At 38.2% G+C, this 19,440-nt stretch overlaps 1 protein-coding gene across 2 annotated transcripts in view; it reads right to left on the bottom strand.

The window, feature by feature from the left end:
- Window positions 1-19,440, bottom strand: part of LOC127437193 (synaptotagmin-7-like) — a 147,524-nt gene that overhangs the window by 69,502 nt on the left and 58,582 nt on the right. For both annotated transcript variants that reach the window (XM_051691966.1, XM_051691964.1), the window contains exon 2: window positions 12,222-12,325. In XM_051691966.1, the coding sequence (XP_051547926.1) occupies window positions 12,222-12,325 (104 nt within the window). The remainder of the gene's footprint in view (window positions 1-12,221; window positions 12,326-19,440) is intronic.

Below are 19,440 nucleotides of genomic sequence, written 5' to 3'. Positions count from 1 at the left end.
ATCCTAACTGACCTAAGACAGGGAATGTTTTCTATGATTAAATGTCAGGAATTGTGAAAAACTGAGTTTAAATGTATTTGGCTAAGGTGTATGTAAACTTCTGACTTCAACTGTAAATGGAATAGAATACTGTGGAAAAAAATAGAATAGAATACTGTAGAACAGAAGGGTATATAATAGAATACTATAGAATAGAATATATTAGAATAAAATAGAAGTAGAATCAAATACTGCAGAATACATTAGAAATAGAATAGTATATTTTAGAATAGAAGTAGAAAATTATAGAAAAGTAGAACAGAATACTATAGAATAAAATAAACATAATACTATAGAACAGAACAAAACAGGATATTGTAGAATAGAAAAAATACAATAATGTACAATAGAAGTAGAATATAATAATAATATAATACAATAGAACACAGTAGAGTAGAATGGAAAAATAGAACACTGTAAAACAGAATACTGTAGAAAAGAACATAAGTAGAATTGAACACTGTAGCGTAGAACAATTGAATACTGTAGCATAGAATATAAATAGAATAAAATACTGTAGAATAGAACAGAAGTAGAAAAAATACCATAGAATAGAATAATAGAACAGAGTAGTGTAGAATAAAATAAAACAGAATACTACAGAACAGAACAGAATATAATATTGTAGAATAGAAAAATAAATACAATACTGTAAATTTGAAGTCAAATTAAATATAGAATAGAATACATTAGAATAGAATAAAAAGAATAGAACTGTAGAACAGAATATAGCAGAATAGACTATAAAATAGAATACTGCAGAATAGAATAGAATAGCCATTCAACAAGACGTTAAATAGCCAATAAGTTACAAGATGCCATCCTATATTGCGATGAAAGATGAAAATGCTTCCTGTATGTTTTGTTGTTGACCTCAAAGACCGTGCACCCATTCAAACTCTGGGGTATTTTGCCGTAAATTTATGCATCACTTAGTAGAAGCCAAAATAAGGTGGATGCCAACACTGTTTCCATAGAATAAAAGAATACAAAAATGAACAAAGGCACCATAACAGCAATATAAAAGTAGTCCAAGACATTGGACTTGTAAGAGCATAGCTTTCAAATCGTATTAAACATTAAAACATTAGGCATTAAAGCAATGCTGCACTTAGACACTTGCTGCACATATTCTCCTAACATTTCTCTTAAATATACTATGATTGCTTTTGCCTAGCCAAAGGTTGTAGACAGTTTTGCTTTAAATACAGCCCTAATGTAATTCGATTGATTAGAAACAAAAAGGACAAGCAATACCAAGCGGGACACACACACATACACACACACAGTCTTTTATTCATGTCACCTTCAGTCAACCTAAAGGCACACAGGCACACACACGATAATTATAAAAATCTTCTCAGTAACACACATCCAGCAACACACACAGTGTCACTCACACACACAGGCACACACACACACACAAACACACACACACACACACACACACTTACTACCAATTGCTGGAAGAAGCTCTTCATAAAGCCACAGGCAATCAGAGCGCAGGACCAATCAGGTGTTAACGAATGATGTGAGAGGAGAGAGGCTGAACTGCTGTCATTACGTGACCTCGCTGGCACCTTGAGCTAAAAAGCCCTGTCTTATTAGGGAATAGTTAGAATGACATATGACTGTACCAACTACTTTAGTGCCAACCTAGTGCTGTTTCCATTTTCTGTATGCATGGAATACCATGATTTTTAACTGTTTTTAGCTATGTTTAGAATAGCATACTACTACCATACTACCCTACTATTTCTTCAGTACATAGAATGTATACTGTGCACAGAATGTATTTTGTTCTCTGTATACAACAACAACCAGGATTCTTACCATGTTATTGAGTCATTTTTTTTTATCAGACTGCATTTTTACCCAAAATTTAAAATACAAAATAACCATGTTTATTTCAGAATAAATCAATTCAGTCACTCGCTGAATTTAACATGCACATAATGAGGTCAACAATGAGCGCATTTACATGCATGACAACGTGTGTGGTCATGTAAATGGCTTAAAAGGTGTTTGTTAATTTATAAATGGATTAAACAAAAAAACGATCGTGCAAAAATGAAAAATGAGTGTGGTGTGTTTACATTTTGATGTTAAAAGCAAAGAATAATCCAATGATTGCATGTAAATGCGCTTTTCTTGCATTGTCTGATTTTATGAATAAACATATTTTTGGTAGTTATCAATGTATTGCTCTGCACGTCACTCAATGTGGCATACTACTGTTAGAAATGTTTATCATTGTATAATGTGTTCAGTTTAAAATGCAAAAGCTAGTAGGCAGTATGCACTTAGTACACAGTCAACAAATATTCCAGTTTTAAACCAATATTCCATTCCGAACATAGCATTACATTTATGTTAAAAAATGCACATGGTTTTATACAGCCTGATCTCATGAACATTGCATGACCATGGCAAAATGACATGCTTCATTAGACATTTCACTGCAGTTTCCCAGTGAAATGTCCAGAGGGGGGCACCAAAAGCGAGTGAAATGGTGTTGTAATCAGACACGGTTAAGGTGAATATTATATGGAGGTTGTTTTTTGTTTTGTTTTGTTTTTTGGTAGTAAAACGTACCTCCCTAACCTAAAACTTTAACCTAAACCTAACCAACTGTGTTCTAAAAGCAAATGAGAGGTGAACAAAACAGATATCATTACCCTAAACTAACACCTAAACCTAACCGATAGTGTTGTAAAAGCAAATGATGCATGAAAGGCACATTTTCTGAATCAACCATGTCATTTTGTGTCGCTACTATGACACTTTGGTCTCACGTGTCAACTTAGGTGTTTGGCTGGGCTTGAACCATGAACTTCCGAGTCCAAAGTCCAACAATCTCAGGTGAGCTACTGCAGAAGCTAATCACATTGGAATAAGTGTAAATGTAGGTGAGTCTGTAATACAAGTATTTAAATTTTTTCAAATGATTCGTAAATCTGTTTCGATATCATAACATATCAGTGGGTGAGTAATAGTGTGAAAAATAAGTGTCTCTAAAGTCATTGTACTCATAATTTGTGTGAAAATGAATACAACACACAGTTGTTGTAGTGCTTCTAGTGTTAATTTCAACAGGAAACTGCAGCAAAACATAGAACGAGGCAGTTAAAAGTCTGTTTGCAAAAATGCAGTTATTGTAACGTTCATTCTATAAGACTAGGTTGGTTTTATATAATATTTTTTTAAATAGTATGCAGCATACTGTATTTGTTCAGTACCTTTCGCATACTACTTTGCGATGCACTAATTGCAATCTTGCATATTATTTAGGGCGTATAGTGTGCAAATTAGGCCGTATCCACACTAATCGGTTTTCAATTGTTTTCATTTTCCTAACGTCGTTGTTTTCCAAAGTAAGCGGTAATGGAGAGTGTTTTCAAAGTGCTCAATTTTCGATGGAGGAAAACATCATTCTAGTGTGGATGAGAGGTTTAAACAAAAATCAATGCATTTTCAAACAAAAACATATGAGTGTGAATGTGACAGAATGAAGCCCATCTATTGGGGACTTTTGAGGGGAAATTATTTTCAGAGGTCTTCTCCAAACTCAAGACAGGATGTAATTATCATGGCACTTTACACACACACACACACACACACACACACACACACACACACACACACACACACACACACACACACGTTTTATATCATTGTGGGGACTCTCCATAGACTTTATACAGATCTAACAATAATTTCTATCCCCTAAACCTAACCCTCACAGAAACCTTTTTGCATTTTTACATTTTCAAAAAAACATAATTTAGGATGTTTAATAATCCATTTCCCTCATGGGGACCGCTGGCTGGGTCCCACAAGGTAGGTGATTTCAGGTTTTACTATCCTTGTGGGGACCCCCCCCCCATGTAATATAAACATGTACACACACACACATAAAACCAATCTGCTTGACCTCACAACACCTAGTCATGACGCAGGGGAGCCGTAAAGTCCAGCTGACTCACAGCCTAAAAAAACAGAGAGAAAGCGAGAGGCTGACTTACCTGGAGGAAACCAGTGAAACCAGTGAAAGTCAACATGAAACGCAATCCATTTTCCTTAATGTGGATGTAATTGAGAGTGAAACAGGATATTCAATGAGAAAATATTTGTAGGGTTGGACTTGATTTTATCCATCAGGAATTGACTGGATTGTGAAGTCAAAGTCATTTCAGAGGTGGAGCAAGTTACAACGTTTTAATGAAAAATTGCACTGAAAAACACGTGCACTAATGAATCCTGCACAGTATGACTAGGAACATGTGTTAAAGTAAACTAGGGGCAATTTTGGTTTCATGTTGACAATGAGTAAACATAAATGCAGCAATGAAACAGTCAGTGCTGATTAGTAAATCTTTAGATGTAGATGTTCCCAGTGTCTTAACAAGCCGTTAAAGGGTTTTATGGGTTGTGATATATGCATGCAGGTTCTAGGTTTGTCAAAGGTTAAATCTATAACAAATGACTTTCATGAGCGTACAATAGTCCAACACTGCCAAACAGCATGTAAAATGATTAAAGGGGATAGCTAATGAAAGGTCGTGACCCTTACTTAAATGAAACTGAGATCTCAATCAAGTCTCCTGAGCTTAGAAAGAGCAACATCTAAGCAATAAACTGTTCCTCTGGGAATTGCTAGCAGGTTGGAAAAAGAAGAGACAGACAGGCTTGATACACAAGATGAAAGAAACAAAACAATATACAAGCTAGACAGGAATCATTAAAATATGATCATAACAGTTCTGGTTGTGTCTCTAAATGTCTGTTGTCCTTGGACAAGCCGATGATAATGTATCCATGTCTCACTCTGTCTCACTGTCATTACATTCATCTTTCTGTCTTCCTCCAATATAGAGAAGATGCAACCCTATCCCTCTACACTGGCCAGCAATTCTGTCCACCCAGCAGACCTACAGTGCCAGTTCATCCAAATTTTCATATTTTAATATGTGCTTTTTCTCCACTCTGGAAAAATAAGTGGTCGGGCACGTTGCCAGAATTTTGAAACACTGGTACCATGCAGGGAAGTGCACAGTACATATTTTCAAAATTAACCAGTTGAAGGGTTGTCTGATCCAAAAGGGTCAAGGTTTGTTTGGTTAGCATCAGAGTTGGGAATCAAGAACCCTGGAACTGCAACACACAGCACCAAGCATACAGCAGAATGAGGCAGTTCTTTTAAATCTATATCGTGAAAAATACAGCATGACCAGTGTAGTCCAGTGGCAACAGTTATTTTGTTTGTTTTGTGCAGCCCCGTAATATTTTTCTTTTCTTCAAATGACAGAATAATCGTGATTAATAATCGTGATTAACATTTTGAGCAAAATAATCATGATTATCATTTATCATTATAATCGTGCAGCCCTTGTGACCATTTCCAGAACAAATGACACTTATGAGCCGGTTCTTTTGTATTGAAAGCACAAAACATACAGTGTGACCAGTCAACCCATCTCTCAAACTTTCTCAACTTCTGAACCAGTTGAGTGTGACGAGGAGGAGGGCATGGCCGGGCCGTGAGGACGCATGCCTGCCGCTGAATTATCCTAATCAGTCGGGAGGGGGATAAAGACGAGCCGTGGGCACCAGTACGAGGGAGAGAGAGAGACACACGTGTCCGCTCTGTGTGTGTGTGCCCTTACCGCTTTCTCTCTCTCTGGACGAATGCTCGACCATGCCCCCACCGCCACATTGATAAAGTGGTATAATATTATTCACTACAGAGGTGCGGCAGTCCAGTATATAAAAATGAACTCAATTCTCATTCACCTCTATTATACATGAGCCCTGTTCGATTAATGACTTAAAAGTGGACTTGTTCTCCTTTTTATTGTCTTGGAATGGGATTGACCTGAGCACTGACACTATGGCACTATTCCAATCAGACACATTTATAAGGTGGAAGAGTCTTCATTTACAAATCCACACATGCACACAAGTGTGTAAATATTCTTGTGGTGACTTTCCATTCTCATCTAATGTTCTTAATATAAGCTAATTACTACTGGTTTTTGCTAAAGCAAGCAACACTATTACTATTGCTCAAACATTAGGCTATAGTTGAAGTCAGAAGTTTACATACACTTATGTTGAAGTCATTAAAACTCATTTTTTAACCACTCCACAGATTTCATATTAGCAAACTATAGTTTTGGCAAGTCGTTTAGGACATCTTCTTTGTGCATGACACAAGTCATTTTTCCAACAACTGTTTACAGACAGATTGTTTCACTTTTAATTGACTATATCATAATTCCAGTGGGTCAGAAGTTTACATACACTAAGTTAACTATGCCTTAAAGTCTGGTTCATCCTTGGGGAGCAGTTTCCAAATGCCTGAAGGTATCACGTTCATCTGTACAAACAATAGTATGCAAGTATAAACACCATGGGACCACGCAGCCATTATACTGCTCAGGAAGGAGATGGATTCTGTCTCCAAGAGATTAACGTAATTTGGTGAGAAAAGTGCAAATCAATCCCAGAACAACAGCAAAGGACCTTGTGAAGATGCTGGAGGAAACAAGTAGACAAGTATCTATATCCACAGTAAGACGAGTCCTATATCGACATAACCTGAAAGGCTGCTCAGCAAGGAAGAAGCCACTGCTCCAAAACCACCATAAATAAGCCAGACTACAGTTTGCAAGTGCACATGGGGACAAAGATCTTACTTTTTGGAGAACTGTCCTCTGGTCTGATGAAACAAAATTTTACTGTTTGGCCATAATGACCATCGTTATGTTTGGAGGAAAAAGGGTGAGGCTTGCAAGCCGAAGAACACCATCCCAACCGTGAAGCAAGGGGGTGGCAGCATCATGTTGTGGGGGTGCTTTGCTGCAGGAGGGACTGGTGCACTTCACAAAATAGATGGCATCACGAGGAAGGAAAATTATTTGGATATATTGAAGCAACATCTCAAGACATCAGCCAAGAAGTTAAAGCTCGTCGCAAATGGGTCTTCCAAATGGACAATGACCCCAAGCATACCTCCAAAGTTGTGACAAAATGGCTTAAGGACAACAAAGTCAAGGTATTGGAGTGGTCATCACAAAGCCCTGACCTCAATCCGATAGAAAATTTGTGGGCAGAACTGAAAAAGCGTGTGTGAGCAAGGAGGCCTACAAACTTGACTCAGTTACACCAGTTCTGTCTGGAGGAATGGGCCAAAATTCCAGCAACTTATTGTGAGAAGCTTGTGGAAGGCTACCCAAAATGTTTGACCCAAGTTAAACAATTTAAAGGCAATGCTACCAAATACTAACAAAGTGCATGTAAACTTCTGACCCACTGGGAATGTGATGAAAGAAATAAAAGCTGAAATAAATCATTCTCTCTACTATTATTCTTACATTTCACATTCTTAAAATAAAGTAGTGATCCTACTTTAACTAAGAGTTCAACTGTACATATTTAAAAAAAACCTAACCTAAAAGTATTAGTCTTGCATTATATTTTAAATAAGACATTGTTTAGCTTCTTCATGAACTTTGTCTTTGTGAACATCCCACAAGGACACAGCGTCTGGTTTTGCCATTGTTTTTGGGACATTTTAAAACAAAAAATAGCAAAAACCTGCCTATATACGGACACTTTCTGCTGCAATGTTCTCTCTTTTAAGCACACCCAGACTAGCTGCTCCATTTAGCTTGATGTCACATGCAGAGGTGACCCATCTGAGCTTAAATGAGGCAGAGACAGGTGCAGCTTCCTGTAAGAGAACAGGTCACTTCCTGGTGAAGCTGATGAAAATAAGGTCACACAACTCTTTGAACAGATAGACGAGCATAAAGAGTGATCAAACAAAGACAAAGATACACACATATACACACCATCACACTAGCTATCTAAATCAGTGATTCTAAACTGATGGGTTGTAACCCAAAAATGGGCTGCAGGTCTGTTCTGATACAATGCAAATAATCATAAAATCATGCATAGTTAGGATAGTCAAATAAAAAGGCTTATCAAGTTTTCAAAGGAAGGAGAAATCACTTTGCATTTCTTTTTATGTTGTCATAAAAGGCTGCGAGTCCAATCAAACGCTACTGTATTTTGCCATCACTTAGCTAGCCAAATTAGGCTACAGATTGCGTGACAGTTTTAGGGTAATATTGTATATTTTAAAGTGTGAATTTTAGGGCTGGTAAAAAAAAAAAAAAAAAAATCGCAATCTTCATTTAAACGCTTTCGATATTGATTCTCAAAATCACATGATCAACTTTTTTATTCTATGCCAGGAGTGCTCATTACTTTGATCTCGCTAACAAGTCAAAAGGAAAAGAGAGTAAAGAGGGAAACTACACAGGAAAAAGATTTGTCAAAATATCAGACTTGAAGTGTGAATGCATTTAATAGACCAGCTGCTGTCTAGTATGTGTTAATGTTAATTAAACAACAATAATAAAATGAGAAAACCACTTTTGGATAACTTTAGTAGCTTTAAAATGTAATAATGTATTATGGTCATACAGTGAAGACCTGTTTTTTAAAGTAGCTTTATGTTACTTTTATTTTTCTTGAATACTACTGCTGATTAAAACTTCAAGCACTGTCTTCTTCATTTGTATTTTTGTTCTACAGTTTTTATTTGTTCTATTGCTTGTAATTAGTTTCTTTGTTCTTATTGTAACATCAGATGTTTCTGGGGGGTGGCTCGAGACAAATGTAGGGGGTTAAATTGGGCCGGTAAGTTTCGGAACGGTGTTCCGGCACCTTCGATTCCGGAAAAAAAAAAAATACTTGTTTGTCAATCCATTCCATTTATTGTTCTCCGATGCAGTTTTTGTTGGATCCATTGGACACATTGCATCTCTATTTAGCGATGTTCATTATGCTTCGCTCTAGTCATTTGCGGACACTGGTAGAGGCAGCATATTCGAGAGCAGCACGAGATTGCGTACCCCCGCATATAGACACGCCTTTCATAGACATGCTCTGTTTCATAGAAATCATGTAATATGGAATCAGCTGCTCATCCTTTTCTTAGATCCACTGATATGCATTAGCGATTAAAAGATTTCACTGTTATTTGTATATTTATGTGTATACTCCATTTCTGTTGATTCTGCATTTATTTTAATTTTGTTTGTTTTTTCCTTTGAAAAAAAAATTTTTTTTCTAGCAAATATACAGTGGGACTCAGTAGTGAAAATGCTTCTCACGCCACAGTGAAGAATTTTAAACTCTTTTATAATTTTTAGCACGTTTTCATTATAAATTATATTATCAGAATAACAAATCGAGTAAAAGGAAGTTGTGTAGAAGCTGTTTGTTTCCCCCATTAAGAACAATGTGCATTTACTTTTAAATTGTAACATAATTAGAAATACATTTAACATGTTCTATTATATGACCCCTTCCTAGAGCAAGAAGGTAACTTGCCACAGTTGTCATCTGATATTTATCAAATAATTATAATACATTTGATGTCATTCTTGGTCAAGTTTTTTGTCATCTAACATAAAACACTAAACCAAATATACAATTCTCATATTCATGTATTTCCACAATTACTGTAAGCTGAATAATGACATACATAAATAATGACAGACAAATCATTATCCCAGTAAAACAGAATCCCAGTAAAATGTATTCATCTGAAAGAAGAATTTTCTTCTATGAATTAAATACCATACAGGCCTATTAATAAATCTATATTTAGACACCCTTGCATCTTATTTAAACTTTATTCTTCAGGCGACATCACCTGATTTTAGGGTTCCCCCACCTACGAAATCCCAATTTAACCCTCGGGGGCAATCCCCCCCACCAGACACAGCCATGTAATGCACCAAGTTAAAAGGTTTCCTGCTTAATTTACAGCATTAGCTAAGAGATAACTTAATTCACACAGAAGCAAAATGTACATTATAAATTAAAAATACGCAAATTAATCTGAATCAAATCAAATCGAAATTGGAATCAAATCAAAAGCTATTATGGAAAGCTGTACTGATACCTAGCCATAGTGATCTAAATACACCATAGACATCTATTTTATATATATATATATATATATATATATATTATTTATTAACTTGTCAAATTGTTATTAGTCTTAAATTGACCCTGTCTCAACTTCTTTGGAGCATGTTGCAATCATCTGATTTGAAATGACTGTACATTAAAAAAAGCTATAAAATTCACAAGGAAAAACATCATATGGGACAATGTATAGTTGCAGTGCTTTCAATATAGCAAAGGGTGAATATAATTTACAAATCACTCCTTTTTGTTTTTATTAGCATTTTTCATACTGTCCCAACTTTTCGGAATTGGGGTTGTATATACTATATATATATATATATACCCAATTGGGGTATTTATATATAAATATATATTGTATATAAAAAGATCCAAAACACTTCTGGCATAAAACGTTAAAGCTTTCCTAAAGACCCATCTTAAATCTATTTCTGAAAAAAATAAAAAAATAATAATAATTACTTTGAGGACATTGTTTTGTCAGATTTAGCTAACTATTGGTGACCATTTTGTACCCAATTTATAGCCAAGTTAACACATTCTACCTTCCATTCACACTCATTCTCTCCCACTCAAGCACAAACACACAATCTCTACCATAAACACACTCATTAAAAATCCACAGACTTCCTCGCACACATTACACACACACTTTTTACTTGTAAGCATGTACACATCCTCACCAGCCAAAACACACACACACACACACACACACACACACACACACACACAGGTTCAGAGGGCATATACTGTATAAGCTATATAACCTCATGACACCAGCTTAGAATTTCTTGATGCCACTCTTCCGGCAGGAAAAGGTCAGAGGTCACCTACAATTTCTCTGGCTGAGAATTTCCAATTGAATTCAGGGTCAATGCATTTCACTGGGACAAAATGTTCAGTTAACTATCTTGCTCCTGATGGTATAATTGGAAACAGGCTCTTTTACTTTTTAAAAACCTTTCAAGGTCACACAAGTTTAGGGGCCTGGGTAGCTCAGTGGTAAAATACGCAGGCTACCACCCCTGGAGTTCGCTAGCTCGCTAGTTCGAATCCCAGGGTGTGCTGAGTGACTCCAGCCAGGTCTCCTAAGCAACCAAATTGGCCCGGTTGCTAGGGAGGGTAGAGTCACATGGGGTAAACTCCTTGTGGTCACTATAATGTGGTTCGTTCTCAATGGGGCGCGTGGTGAGTTGAGCATGGTTGCCGCAGTGGATGCCGTGAAGCCTCCACACGCGCTATGTCTCCATGGCAACGCGCTCAACAAGCCATGTGATATGCAGAGGCAACTGAGATTCATCCTCCGCCACCTGGACTAAGGCGAATCACTACGCGACCACGAGGACTTAAATAGCACATTGGAAATTGGGCATTCCAAATTGGGAGAAAAAGGGGAAAAATCAAAAAAGAAAAAAGTTTGTTCCAATCAGCGCTGTCATTTAAAAGTCTGATCATGAGGTCTTGAGGCTGAAATTACAGGTCATTCAGCTGGACCGAAAAACTTTTGGCTATGCATCTGTGATGTCAATGGGAAAACGCACTGAACCCGTGATATTAAATATACAATATACAAATGCAAGACCAACAAAATAAGCAAATCAGATTTGTTGCACATATGGCACGGGAAAAGTTGATGGCCGTATTTTAATACTTAAGGTTAGGGGTTTTATAAAATCCGTAACCATAAGTGTGAGCAATATTAATAGTGATGCTTGCCTTAGCAAACACTGCTAATTAACATAACTAAAAAGCAAAACAGTAGATGCAACACATGCACTCACACACATTAAATATAACCACCCACAGGGTTCCCGCTCCGTTGTACATGCATGAGATGTATTGGGAATCAGCGCTTTGATTCACACATGCGAGTCAAACAAACAAGTCGGAGGAGCCCTGCAGCGGGGTTCTACTACTGTCAAATAAGCAGTACGATCGTCCTAATCAATCAGGTTTTACACTGATTAATCGACATGAAAACAACTTTGTTACAAGTCTGCATTTTAAGGGTTTGAGGGTTCTTTGATTTTCAACGTTTTAAGATTAATTATGCGAGCTCATATGGCTGTGGTGTTCATGTGTCCAAAAACATCTGGCCATACAGTGTATTTGTCTCTTGGTGTGTAATCCATTTACTTGGCTGTCTTTGTTGGTTTGTGTGTGTAACTCACCAGCTTGCGTTGACACCATCCACAAACGCCGCACAGAGCCACCAGCCAAACGCCACACACGGTTACCGCCAATGACACCAGCAGCACACTCAAAGAAATGGAGCCTGGGAAACACACATACACACACACAGTTTTATTTTCCAAATGAAGGGGGAACAGTCTGACATTTAATCTGAAGAGAGCGCTAAGAGTTTATGAAGTCTCTGAAGTCCTAAAAATGGATCAATACCTTTCCCGATCAGGGAATAGATGTGACTGAAGAACAAAATGAGAAAAAGCTGTATAAATGGGTGAACCGAGCAGAAAAATACATTTATAGAGAGAAAGACAGATGCCTTAGAAAAATGCTTTAGACATCAAGTGCTGCTTTAAAGTATAGGTTGAAAGCCAAAGTATACTTCGGTTTTCCACGTGCCAGTATGTCTCGCACACAGCGCATGTGATGCAAATTGCAGTCGGCACAGTACGCACGGACTGTCCGCATGTAGCCAAGTTTTTTCAACACACACACACGGTCCACAACTATGCGCACCAGCGGTGCATGCGCTGCTAGTGTGCATGTGTGCGTCCAACGGGACTGTTTGGGCTCGCAATCAAAAGAGCACTTTGAACGCCTGAGTGCTCGCCCATGCACTAGACAGAAGAGCATGCAGAAAAATGAAGTATACACAAGCCTTAAGGCTAGAAACATACTCTACGCAAACACAGATGCAAATGTCTGGCCAATGTATTGCAAGCATGCAATCCCATTGCGGTAACAATTTTCAGGACTCAAGGGGGCGATGTCTGTGGCATTAAATATGATCTGTTGTTATACAGGTAGCTAGCTGTATAAACATGTCGACAGTTTAACTAACAAACTTACTGTCTATCTTGCTCAATAAGATTCTCTTCAAATTGACATGAAAGAGAAAACTGACCATAGAGGAAAACATTTTACACTAATGCCAGCTATGTGTAATTTTATTATTTTCTAGTGATAAACATGAAATAAAAAAGTAGATAACATAACTGTCAGAACAACAGAGTACTGTACGTCTGTCAACACTAATCTGTTTAAATTTGAAAACTCCCTTTTCAGTTTCCTAATGTCGTAGTTTTCCAAAGTATGAAGCAATGGAGAGTGTTTTTGCAAGTCTACACTTTCGGTGGAGGAAAACGCCAGTCTAGTGTGTATGAGAGGCGTAAATGTTGCAAAATTAATACATTTTCAAATTAAAACATCCACTAATCCATTTTCGTTTAAAAACTCTGTTTCCGCAGGCCTGGGTAGCTCAGAGAGTATTGACGCTGACTACCACCCCTGGAGTCGCAAGTTCAAATCCAGGGCATGCTGAGTGACTCCAGCCAGGTCTCCTAAGCATCCAAATTAGCCCGGTTGCTAGGGAGGGTAGAGTCACATGGGGTAACCTCCTCGTGGTCGCGATTAGTGGTTCTCGCTCTCAATGGGGTGCGTGGTAAGTTGTGCGTGGATCATGGAGAGTAGCATGAGCCTCCACATGCTGTGAGTCTCTGCGGTGTCATGCACAACGAGTCACGTGATAAGATGCGCGGATTGACGTCTCAGAAGCGGAGGCAACTGAGACTTGTCCTCCGCCACCCGGATTGAGGTGAGTAACCGCGCCACCACGAGGACCTACTAAGTAGTGGGAAATAAGCATTCCAAATTGGGAGAAAAGGGGATAAAATAAAAATAAAAAAAAACTCTGTTTCCACTTTCCTAATGTAGTCGTTTTCCAAGGTATGTGGTAATGGAGAGCGTTTTCGAAAGTCTCCCCTGACGGTGGACGAAAACGCCGTTCTAGTGTGGATGAGAGGCTTAAACATAGCAAAATTAATGCATTTTAAAAACAAAAGCAGATCAGTGTTGTTTAGGCCTGTGTTTCAGTCTAAGGGCCCGTTCACACTGAACACGTTTTAGGAGAGCGTTTTCTAAATTCTCAATTATTGGTGAAGGAAAATGCTGTTGTAGTGCGTATGAGAGGCCTAAACGTAGCAAAATTAATGTCTTTTCAAACTAAAACGGACTTGGTCTATGTTTCAGCCTAAGGGGCCGTTCACACCAAATGTGTTTTTGTGTCAGTCTGCCCTGTTTTTTAATTGTTTTTTTAAATGTGTAAACGTACTAGATGGACGTCTTTGACCATTGTGCCACAACTCGTCCCGAACAGGATCGCCACTTTGACACCGTGTCAAGTTAAAAAGAACTCTTAAATGCATCTCGAGACACCTGTGTTCTGTGTGTACCTGAGGTGTGTGTATAGACATTGTCCATGCAGAACACTGGCTCTATTTCAGCACAACTTTGTAAAATAACAGCAGAATTGATGACTATTTTCATTTTTGGGTGAACTATCCCTTTCACTGTGAAGACACATTAACCTTTCTTTGACTTCAAACACACACAGAGTTACAAATAAACAAATCCACACATATAAAAGGCACACACTCTTGAACCTACACACACTAGACTGTCGACTGGAATGACTTCCTGGTGTTTAATGTGTAAACTCAACAGATAGGAGCACAGCTGGGTGCAGAGGAGAGACAGATCCCTGCTGTCTGCGGTATGACTGCCTGTCTCTCTGCTGAAACAGCTGATTATGACCACAGCAGTCGTCCGGCAGATAAACAAACACTCAAGACAACAACCTGCATTCACACAATACAAGTCCTGCTCTGAGGTCAGGCTCCTTCTGTTAGCAATAGCACAAAATGAGTGAGCGTTCATCATAAGAGCAGAATTGAGGTCAGAATGCTCACAACGTGTCCTAACCAGGCGTGATGCAACAAAATGTCAGACGATGAGCCACATCTCTTTCGTGTTAATGTATATTCACACTGACAATTCAAAGTAATATTCCAGGTTCAATACTGTACAAGTTAAGATCAATATTTTTAACTCGTCCCTTGTTTACTTGTTTAAAAAAAAAAGCAGGTACTCATTGAAAGTTGTGGTTCCAGTGAGGCACTTACAATGGAAGTGTATGGGGGCCAGTCCATGAACTCAAAAATACTCATCGTTTCAAAAGTATAGCCACAAGACATGAACAATATACATGTTAACATGAAATTAGTGTGATAAAATCCCTAACTAAGCTTATTCATGTTAAGTTAAATCTAATATTACAACAACGTTTCCATGACGACGCAATGTCAGTCATATTTTCAAAATCAATGCCAAAATTTCACAATTTCTGCCAAGGTATGCAAACTTTTGAGCACAACTGCATATATATGTATATATATTTTATTTTTTATTATTTTTTTTTTGCAATGCTCTGTCCCACAACAAAACAGTTTAAGGGTCATTGACAAAATAGTTTGTTCCTCCACCGAAAGCATAGACGTAGAGTTCTCAAAAGAAAATGGATTGGTGTATGTTTTTTAAAAAAAAAGAAATCTTTTGCTAGTTTTAAATTATGTGTCAGAAATGAACATAATGAGAATTTTTGTAGAATTGTAGAAAAAGTAAAAGGTATTAAAATACTTTCCTTGAATACATGAGAGGGTACGCAACTTAGGCTAATCATTAATAATCATTTTTTAAAAAATCAAAATTGAAAATATTTTTTACAAATATTATACATTTGAGTCAAGGATATCAAGTTTTCTGACTGCAGCCAGGTCTCCTAAGCAACCAAAATTGGCCCGGTTGCTAGGGAGGTTAGAGTCACGTGGGGTAACCTTCTCGTGGTCACGATTAGTGGTTCTCGCTCTCAATGGGGCGTGTGGTGTGTTGTGCGTGTTGACGGTCTCAGACGCGGAGGCAACTGAGAGTCACTACGCCACCACGAGGACTTAGAGCGCATTGGGAATTGGGCATTCCAGATTGGGGAGAAAATGGGAAAAAATATCAAGTTTGTAAAATATCACAAAAAAAAAAAAAAAAAAAAAAGAATATCAAGTTTTCTCAGGGTTACACCATTTGACCAGAACAAAATGTGCCTGTTCATAAATAATTCAAAATATTGATTTTTAATAATTTGACAAAATAATGATTAATTTATTATTTTATGATCTAAATGGGTCTTCTCTGTTTAAATGGCTACCTACTGTATATGTTGTTTACACCTGATGACTTTCATTTGGTGGACAAAAGTTTTTTTAAATATTAATCATATTTAAAAATTGTTTTACTGCACATTTTAAATAAATAATAATAAAAGATTAATTTGGACTTCTTAGATCAACATATTAATGAGACTGATTTTTGTTTTAAGCCCCTAAAAAATATAAAAATGACATTGGTTGGGGCCTGGGTAGCTCAGTGGTAAAGACGCTGGCTACCACCCCTGGAGTTCGCTAGTTCGAATCCCAGGGCATGCTGAGTGACTCCAGCCAGGTCTCCTAAGCAACCAAATTGGCCCGGTTGCTAGGGAGGGTAGAGTCACATAGGGTAACCTCCTCGTGGTCGCTATAATGTAGTTCTCACTCTTGGTTCGTTCTCGGTGGAGAACTGAGTTGAGCGTGGTTGCCGCGGTGGATGGCGTGAAGCCTCCACACGCGCTATGTCTCCGTGGCAACGTGCTCAATAAGCCACGTGATAAGATGCACGGGTTGACAGTCTCAGACGTGGAGGCAACTGGGATTTGTCCTCCACCACCTGGACTGAGGCGAGTCACTACGTGACCACAAGGACTTAAAAAGCACATTGGGAACTGGGCATTCCATATTGGGAGAAAAAAAATAATTACTTTGAAATAGAAAACATGTTGTGTATTCAAGTAATTGTTTTGTGTGAATAGTATTTGTAATGTAGTTTGAAATAATTTAATAGATCTGGACAAAAATAAAACGAGTATCACATCATTGACCCTTAAACGATCCTAAGCTGGCTTGTGGGCAGGTCTCCTAGTCTGACCATCTGACAAGGGTCCAAAACCCATCTAAAACCAGCAAACTAGAGGGGTCTGACCACCTGAAAAGTGCCCCAAACCCTCTAAAATCAGCCAACCAGACAGGCCTGACCAGCTGACAAGTGCCTAAAACCAGCAAACCAGACAGGCCTGAGCAGCTGACAAGTGCCTAAAACCAGCAAACCAGACAGGCCTGACCAGTTGAAAAGTGTCCAAAACCCATCTAAATCCAGCAAGCCAGACCAACTGACAAGTGTCCAAAACCCTTCTAAAATCAGCAAACTAGACAGGCCTGACCAACTGACAAGTATCCAAAACCCTTCTAAAACCAGCAAACCAGACAGGCCTGACCAGTTGAAAAGTGTCCAAAACCCATCTAAATCCAGCAAGCCAGACCAACTGACAAGTGTCCAAAACCCTTCTAAAATCAGCAAACTAGACAGGCCTGACCAACTGACAAGTATCCAAAACCCTTCTAAAACCAGCAAACCAGACAGGCCTGACCAGTTGAAAAGTGTCCAAAAACCATCTAAATCCAGCAAGCCAGACCAGCTGACAAGTGTCTAAAACCCTTCTAAATTCAGCAAACTAGACAGGCCTGACCAACTGACAAGTATCCAAAACTTTTCTAAAACCAGCAAACCAGACAGGACTGACCAGTTGAAAAGTGTCAAAAAACAATCTAAAACCAGTAAGCCAGACCAGCTGACAAGTGTCCAAAACCCTTCTAAATTCAGCAAACTAGACAGGCTTGACCAACTGACAAGTATCCAAAAACCTTCTAAAACCAGCAAACCAGACAGGCCTGAGCAGTTGACAAGTGCCCAAAATCATCTAAAACCAGCAGTCCAGACCAGCTGACAAGTGCCCAAAACCTTTCTTAAACAAGCAAATGAACTATTCTGACCAGACTGGAAGACCAGCTAAGACCAATGTCAGGCTGTGACCTTGGTCATCATAAAAATAAAAAATAAACTTTACCTTCATCAGAGAGAGACACAGAGTTCTGGATTATGTCACACACACACACACAAACAGTATTATCAGTCTTTTATCAGAGTGTGTGTCAGTGTAATTGCTGCTGACCATGGGGACCGGAGGAGAGGAGAGGCGGGATGGAGGTACGTCTGTGCCTCTGGCCAGGAGAAAAGTACTGGTGATGAAACCTAAACGAAAGAAATCGTCCCTGGTGAAGGACACACACACACACACACACACACAACTAAAGCCCCATATTTGTTCACCTAAATAGTGGGCAGTTAGCGGAGCGAGACACAGAGAGAGACAGAGACAGACAGATAAGGAGGAGTTTGGTTATTGTTTTCTGTCTGAAGATAACGCTGCTCTCAAAGGCCCGCTGTGTGTACATTTGGCTGCTTTATGTGATTCATATCTGTGAAACATTAAGAAATCTCGAGTCTCTCTAGCCAGCAGATTTGCACCAATCAGAGACAGGGCTGCTTTTGAGGTCACCATTTAAAACAATAATACAATTTACACCCTATGAACTCCCTAAATAACCATCAAATCAAAATCTCAAACTGTGCAACCAAAAGAGATTTCAATATACTGTTTGAACAGAAAAATTACTCATCAAATTCACCCAAAGACCAAGAACTTTCCCATTCACATCTATTTTTATTGCTCCAAAGGAGTTGTAAGCAAAACATCTGAGATAAAGTTGATACGAAAACAATTTGTAACTGGAAATTTTCTCCAGTCTATCAGTCTCCAGCGCTATGAAAGAGCAACCTACGAGCAATAAAAATTGCCTTTATATGTGTGTGTGTTTCCTCTTTGGCTCTAAGGTAGATTCTAAGCCTTATCAGAGGCACAAGATGATGATTTGAGCTCAACTGCATTAGTGTTACACACACACACATCTATTAGATCCTCTGATTGACTCTTAATCATTTACTGGCAGTATAGTTTAAGCTCACAGCTCACTGCATTAAGGATCCTGATAATAATTCTAGATATGTTCGGAGTGGAATTACAGCATATTGCTGATGAGTGTAATTTTTGTCAAAAGTAAAATATTTTCTTCTTTCCCAGCTTAATATTCAGAGACAACTGTAAGCAAGCAATTTGTTGGCTACTTTCCCTGAAAAGTATAGACACTGTGGCACAACTGGCACTTATAGCCTTTATTTTTTATCCTTTCCCCAACTTCACATAGGGTGTGATTGATACAGCACACCGTAGAATTAAGTGTTGGGCAAACTAATCAAAACGTAACTATTTAAATATACATCTTAGCCAAATACATTTAAACTCAGTTTTTCACAATTCCTGACATTTAATCGTAGAAAAAAAATTCCCTGTCTTAGGTCAGTTAGGATCACTACTTTATTTTAAGA

The sequence above is a fragment of the Myxocyprinus asiaticus genome, chromosome 48 (genome assembly GCF_019703515.2).
Source record: "Myxocyprinus asiaticus isolate MX2 ecotype Aquarium Trade chromosome 48, UBuf_Myxa_2, whole genome shotgun sequence".
Taxonomy (NCBI): Eukaryota; Metazoa; Chordata; class Actinopteri; order Cypriniformes; family Catostomidae; genus Myxocyprinus; species Myxocyprinus asiaticus.
This window is presented reverse-complemented; position numbering and strand designations above follow the sequence as displayed.